Genomic DNA, 7500 nt, shown 5'->3' with positions numbered 1-7500 from the left:
TCTGTTCTTGCTCATCCTGTTTTGGGTTGAATTGAGCTGTCAAAACAATAAAGTTTTCTCCGGCATCTTCCTCAGTTTTTACCAAGTTTAAACTGGGATCAATGTTAATGCTTTTGGACTTTACTTTAAGCTTAGAAGAAACTGATTCCTCCAATGTCTTGACACTTACATTTCCTGTGAGAAAGACAGAAACATGTAAAAAATAGAAAATAAAAGTGACATTTTGGGGTTATCCTGACTCCATCATCAAGGTCAACACAGAAATAAATTTAATAATAAATTTATATAATTATTATTATTATTATTATTATGCTAGAGTTCAAATGATCACCTAAATTAAAAATACAAATTTAAAGGAACAGTTTCATGGTTTTGCGCATGTCCAAGCTCTGGCACGCGCATTTGTAAATTTTACGGTTTCTCACTGAACCAGATGATGTTCATAAATCACAGAGAGTACTAAAGCAAATACTCTGAATGACCAAGGCCCAAATTCGGTGGAAGATACTGCAGGCTTACACAGAAAATATCAAATTTTGTTTTCACCCTGAATTTATTGTATGGGTCAAACATTTTTATTCCACTTCTATGGCATTGTTTCCGCTTACTGCATAAATGCTTTTAATTGATTCAATAACATGACAGTTTGCCCATGCGCAGAGACGTGAAACCCTCCCTTTAAATAACAAGAAAAGTGGTGCAGCTATGTACAGTAGAACTTTACAAATCACTTTTGAAAAAATTGAATCAGATTGAATGTTGAATAACAAGATACCAGGTGTTAATAATAACTTATAGAACACCAAGAGGCCATTAATCACCTTCAAAAATATTTATCAAAACTTTGTTTTAGTGACTTTTCCTCTGAAGCTAACAGAGTCCACCCCATCAGTCACATAAATTACAAGTATTCCTGTTTTTTTCTGTAACATTACACTACAACAACCATGTAATGCTGAGACAAAATTGCAAGAGGAGTGGGCTTTCAACCATTTGTTTCTATGTTGACCCTGTGCTTCATATCCAGACCTTTCAAGTCTGTAGCATGTAATAATAAATAAATAAATAAATAAATAACAGTTTTAAATTAGTCTGCGGTATGAAGTTAGGAATCAGCTTAAAACACCAAAAAACTGTGGCAATCTGTATAACTTCAAATCAAAGCAGGTGTGGTATTTAGGATTATTCAACAATTCCTTGTGCCTGAAGAATTATGTGAACCTAGCTAGCATAGATGGACTTCAAAATCATGATATACAACCAGGTATTCAATCAATCATCATCATCACACCATATATCGCCTGAGATTTCAACTTACAAACAGGTAGGGTAATAAGAGTGAGAAGACCAAATATTGGGTCTATGACAAAGACACAGAAGGCTTGCTTCCTTTGACAGACATCCCTGTACTTGGGGATGGGTGTATCAGAAGCAAGGAGATTGAGCAGAAAGACAAAAATCACAATCTACTGTAGCTTTGGAACTAGGAAGGTCTTGAAGGTGAAAGTAAAAGATGTACCTGTTGTCATTGATGCTCTAGTTGTGGCAATAAGTTGAGCCACTGGCTTGAGTTTTTGAAGGCAGACATTCAAGTCAGCTTGGTACTAAAAGAGGGAGGGCACACATCTAGAGAGAGTTTCTGGATGTCACATCTAACGTTTCTGGCAGTAACCTGATCAAAGGACATTCGACTGAGACAAGGCCAATGACTAACATGGTGAACAGATTTAATGATGACGATGATAATCATGATAAAATGACAAATTGAAGCCAATTCCTGTTACGTTTTATATCTTTCCTGATACGATACAATTGTCCATTTCTCCCTCTGATTTCCAGTTATTGCTCTTATTGAGAACTTTATGCCTCTGATTTGAAATAAGAAAAAAAATCCTAAAGACACATGCAAAAGTCTTTCATAATTACCTTCCTTTGACTTTAGCATCACATCATCATGATACGACAAGTTAACATTGACATTTCCAGTTGTGGTTACTGCCTTTAGTTTTCCAGAAGCAGAAACAACTGAAATGTCTCCCCTATCAACATCAATTTCAGTCGAACCTGAAAATGGAAGCCAGGAAACCTTATTTAGCTTAATGTACATTTTATTCTCTTCTAAGACGCAACAAGGAAATGGTTTGCACAATGAAGGCGTAGTGGTTCACACACCAGATTTCGAGCTAGGGGTTGCTGGTTTGAGGCCTAGCAGTGTCATCTGTTACTTCTTTAGACAAGAAACTTTGCTCTGCTCTGTCTCTCTTCAACCACATGAATAAATACTGTATTTACCCATGTATACGTTGACCTTTTATGACCTCTAAATAAGTTCCAAAAATCGCCCTCAACTTATAAATGGGTCAAAAATTTAAAGCCAAGTTCCAGCAAAATAATTTATACAAATTATTATCACTGTTGCATAATACAGTCATGTATTATCATTTTGGGTGCAACGAACGAGGTGGAAAAGGTTGGCTTTTCTTTTGGCGACAAGAGATTTAAAATGTGAGCAATTCCAGTCAAAATGAAAAAGGATTTTGTCCAACTCTAAATGCTGAAGGCACAATTGTGCCGGTTATCAAAGGTGGAAAGCTCAAACAGGCATCTCTGTTTCTTTAAAGGCATGATCGTTCGACTGCTTAGTAACCTGGTGCAATATCTTGTGTTCATGAGCAAGTGTCATTCACGTTGAATGAAGGCAATTTATGGCTGGTAATGATTGTTTTTATGTTTACACACCTGCCTGATTAAAATGCTTTTGCAAGCAAACTTTGTTGTGTTTGGTTTATGAGTTTTTTGTTTTGTTTGTCATGTGAGATAACCAAGGACCGCTTTGAAACCTTGCATGTTTCGCATAGTTTTCAAGTCATTTTCAAAGATTCTCCAGCTTCTGTGATGTTGTGCTTTATCCTCTAAAGCTCTCCTATACCTGAACAACGAAAAACGTTATTTTGAGGTTTACATGTTCAATTTTATGAGAGCTTTTTCGAAACTCAAGGACAAAATGCTTGCATATACAACAATTGCTGAACCACTGAACTATTAAGTGCTTCAGGCTGTGATTTTTCGTGTAGCCACAGTTCCTGAAATTACATCTAAGAAATACAAGATATGTATCCTTTGAACAATTTTAACAAAGATATTAACAAAAGTGAGAAAATGGCATTTTTTGCCATCAAAAATGGGGGCCAACTTATACATGGGTAAATACAGTAGGTGACTACCACATACTGCTAGGGGTAACCCCACAATGGACCAGCATGTCATCCAGGAGGAGGGGGGGGGGGGTGGGAGGGTAACAATACTCTTGTCCACTTAATGCTACAAAATTGAGATAAGATGCAAACTGTTGGTTGCTTTCCTTGTTAATTTGGTAACACAGTACTAAACTTACCACTTTTGATCATAATTTACACAATTATGAAAATTATTATAGTAACAAACAACTGCGTCGCTAAGTGGAGGTTGGGTACCCGAGACATCCTGGAGCTTCCACTATTGGCAGCCAGCTCCAAGATGGAGACTACACCGATGGCTGGCAAAACTTGACAAACCAACCATGAGTCCCCATGCAGCAGAGAAGATAGGCACCCGTCACACTGATAAACAGTGGATGATAGAGGAGGGAGGGAGGGCACAAACTGCTAAATGCTCCACACAAAATGCTCCTACTAATCACCATAGGGATAAATAAGCTTACAATCCAAAGCACAAGGAGTCCAACCTATGCGTAAATATAAAAAATAAAACGACTGGCAACAACTGACTACAGCCACTCCTTTTAACTCTGTTAAATAACATTTAAACTCATTTATTGTGACAATGTGTTTGTCATTTTTGTTCATTACATTGATGCTTTAATGGTTATCACTTGCCATGGATATCTCCAAGTTTGACTTGTCCTCCTTTTGATGCCAATTCGGCCCTCACAAGATACATGGCTCCAACATCAATATCACCATCTTCCGAATACAAGCAAAATTTTGTGCCTTGCAGTTTTTTCACCAAAATCCTTCCTTCCTGTTTTGTGCCAAGAATTCCAGACCGAAACAAGAGAGAGTCACTTTTTAAGTCACCTCCTTCAGTTTCTGCAATCAAACGTGATCCCTTAAGATTTTTCAATTCACAGGAACCTTGATCTGTTATTATTTCATACTGTTTCCCTTCAAGGCCAGAGACACACACATTGGCTTCATCCTTGGCTTCAATTTCTACACTGTAATGAACTGGAACCTGGAAATGCAAGCTAATGTCTTCTGAAGGGTACTGGAATTTCTGTGGCCTGGAACATGACACCTAAAATGACCAGAAGTGAAAGGCACTTGGGTACCAATAGGTAATTTAAGATAAGGTTATTTTGAAAACTATTAGTAGCAAACCATTCAAAGGGCACCATTATACATGTCTGTTGACAGTCTGTATTTAAGAAAATGTAGTGTGTATGGTAATTTCCCAAGAGAACATTCCTTAAAAAGGTTCCAGTATCTCCTGATGTCTTAGCTGATCACTGTTGTCTGAGTAATATAGTATAACTACTACTATAGGATGAATCATTTTATCACGTAAAATGTACTGTTAATACATAAAGTAGACTGCAAGACAATGGTTGGAAGCAAAAATGAAATGGAATGCAACTGGAATATTTGGAATCCCATTTTAAAGATGGTCCACTTTGACATGTTGGACTAACGGTACAGAAAGTTGCCTTTCCTCTAATTTGTTGATGCTCGCAAAATGCCCACATGAATCTCTCTGATTGGCTCGAAACTTGTGCAAAATAATATTGGCTTGGATTGGGTTTGCACAACTGATAAATCCTGTAGAATTCCTGAAATTTCAAACCATGATTGTTGTAGAATAGACAGCATCTAAGGACAACAGCGGCACTTTCCATTCCCATGATGATTCCAACAGATTACCGCGGCAGATTACATACCTGTAATCTGTTTGAATCATCATGACGATAAACTATTCTTTTCTGTGGAATTACTGATTGATTGAGTTTACTATTAAATTTCGCTACATGTTCATAACATAGCCCCCTTCATTCTGTTCTTCTTTTATTTAAGATCCAAGTGCCAACAGCCCTCCCCCTCCCCCCCTCCCCCTCAGATAAAGGGGAAAGATCAAAGAAAGTGGGTGTACCCCTTAGAAATTACCCCTACTTACCCCCCTTTCCCCCTGGATTTCCAAGCCCCTCAATAGGGGGGTGTGCATAATAAAAGGGGTGGCGAAAAGGCGGTTTCCATGTGACGTCATTGCCGCCATGCTGGTGGACGAAAACAAAAGATCTCCTATTACCATCTTTTGTTCGTCCACCACAAATCGTACATTTCCCTATTGTTATTGGTGTCCCTACAGGTTGATTGGAAACATCCTATCGTGTCTGGATTACAGTACGTGTACGTTGGTCAGGTTGGTGGTCGTCTTAATTCGTGGTCGTCACACCATGAACAGTCATATTGTCAAGACGTAACTTAAGAAACAATTTACCTCCACAAATTCTCTTTCCTGAGTCCAGACCGCCTTCACTTCATAATGTATATCTCGCTGGAAAGCCCGTTTCTCTTCGGCCGACATTTCTTCGTCTGTTTCTGTTTCTAGATAAAGATATCCAGACACGGCTTTTACATCGCCAAACTCGACTGGATCGATGGGTTTTAACTTGACGGAGTAAGGACTCCTAATTATGATTGTCGGATATCCACAACTAAACGGTGCTGGAATGATGGTGTGGTTTACACATTGTGACTTGTGGCGAATTGGTGAACGATATAGAATGGCAGCTGCCCTTTTTAAGCTTGAAAAACAGGTTTTCTTTTTAAACATTTTAAAGTATAACTATAGCAGAATGCACCATCACAAGTTATATAAGACTTAAACTCAACTAAATCATAGTTAATGGACTAACGTTTAACTAAATTTAAAGTTTTGCAGCTCTATATACCACCATATTGTTCAGAATTCTTTTTTTGGTCACGCATTCTAATTTGTAGTTGCTTCATGTATCCTTCACAAGGCTGCTTAACTCTTTCCCAGCCCATTCGCGATATTTCCAATTTTCAAGATGGCGACCACGTTTGATCAAGAGCTAAGAAAGGTATTTTTGAGTAGCATTTTTAGAGGGGTAAATGAAGACCGAAAACCACAGATTTATGTTTGCGCCTTTCATATATCTCCGTTTCCGTTGAAAGCGAGTTTGTCTCTTTGTCCCGCAGGCTTTTCAGGAGCTTCAGGGAAAAGTCATCGAAACAACACAACGAGTTAAGATCGCGGAAAGTCAAATAATGCAGCTTAAAAGGAATATTGCCCATTCCAAACTGACAGACCAAGAATTAGCTTCATTGCCTCCAGAGACAAAAACCTACGAGGCAATAGGAAGAATGTATGTCATCATCTCATTGGTATCTTCGCTTCTGTACTTGCAGTGCTTGGCAGACTTCCCCGGACTTATGGCTGTTTTAGCTTAAGTCATTGATCCCTGGGAGTAAGACTTAACAGATATTACTCTGTCAAACGCCAGACTATTTTACTCGTCAATTGGCAGCTTCCTGTCAATGGGTTAAGTGGCCTTGTCTCACTGAGCGGTCACGCCAAAACGCAGACTGCTGACTGTGCAGACCGTGCAGACCAGGGATAAAATATGGCGTTACGCTCACTATTATTGAGAGCTAACCGTAAACAGGCTAACCTGAATGTTATTTAGGCCTAATTCAGGCTAACCGAATTTTCATTTTACAGACGGTCTGCACAGTCTGCAGTCTGCGTTTTTCAGTGTCCCTGTCTCACTGAGCCACCATGCACCGGTGGCTCAGTTGGTTGAGCATCGGGCTGTCATGCGAGAGGTCGTGGGTTAGAACCTCAGCCGGATCAACACTCAGGATCTTAAAATAACTGCAAATGGTTTAGACTTTCAAGTCTTCTCGGATAAGGACTATAGACCGTAGGTCCCATCTCACAAATATCTTCTATGTTCATAAGTTCCCTGTGGGACGTTAAAGAACCCAAGCACTATTCGAGAAGTGTAGGAGATAAAGTCCCCAGTATTGTGGCTGTCCTGTTCTCTCCAGCAGAAGTGGCTGGCTTGGCAGTGATGTCTCTAAAAAGGCTTGTGGTGTATGAGGCCACCTAAGCAGAAAAAGCCACAAGTCAAAAAGGGACTTTGCCGAGTGCTGGAACATGTAGATGTAGATGTAGATATGCCTTTTTATACTACCGGTATTTCTCCATGCTATTGTAGCCATATCTGTACCAAGAGACAATCAACACAGCCATTTCAAAACTCTGTGTGACCTAATCACAATGTGTTAAAAGCACTGTTTATTCACATGAAATGTACCAATGATAAAATAATGGTGGTTCTATCTCTTCTATCAAAATTTGATGAGGTGACGTTGTCCAGGTGAGATAAGTCCTGAGAAAGACTGTTGTTGGTGACATTGACTGGCATTTTGACAATCTGAGTGGAAGTTATCCTCAGATTGTCGAAACATCAGTCAA

At 39.0% G+C, this 7500-nt stretch overlaps 2 protein-coding genes across 3 annotated transcripts in view; one reads left to right on the top strand and one right to left on the bottom strand.

Moving 5' to 3' along the window:
- The window catches only part of LOC138019930 (protein FAM185A-like), a 6946-nt gene extending 962 nt beyond the window's left edge, over positions 1-5984 (bottom strand). Inside the window, exons 1-5 of one of the 2 annotated variants that reach the window (XR_011126268.1) lie at positions 5494-5984; positions 3876-4296; positions 1927-2064; positions 1520-1672; positions 84-174 (exon numbers count right to left, since the gene is read on the bottom strand). Coding sequence is in view for 1 of the 2 variants with exons in the window: in XM_068866905.1 (XP_068723006.1) it covers positions 1-174; positions 1927-2064; positions 3876-4296; positions 5494-5829 (1069 nt within the window). In the remaining variant the exon portion in view is untranslated. Of the gene's footprint in view, positions 175-1519; positions 1673-1926; positions 2065-3875; positions 4297-5493 lie in introns of both variants that reach the window. The other variant, XM_068866905.1, reaches the window with a different exon arrangement.
- Positions 5985-6006: 22 nt separating this feature from the next.
- LOC138019931 (prefoldin subunit 1-like) overlaps positions 6007-7500 on the top strand; it is a 4301-nt gene continuing 2807 nt past the window's right edge. Inside the window, exons 1-2 of the mRNA XM_068866906.1 lie at positions 6007-6100; positions 6219-6385. Coding sequence (XP_068723007.1) covers positions 6068-6100; positions 6219-6385 — 200 coding nt within the window. The 5' untranslated portion in view covers positions 6007-6067. The remainder of the gene's footprint in view (positions 6101-6218; positions 6386-7500) is intronic.

This window comes from Montipora capricornis, chromosome 10 (genome assembly GCF_036669925.1).
Source record: "Montipora capricornis isolate CH-2021 chromosome 10, ASM3666992v2, whole genome shotgun sequence".
Taxonomy (NCBI): Eukaryota; Metazoa; Cnidaria; class Anthozoa; order Scleractinia; family Acroporidae; genus Montipora; species Montipora capricornis.
The sequence above is the reverse complement of the archived record's forward strand: the minus strand, read 5'-3'. Positions and strand labels throughout refer to the sequence as shown.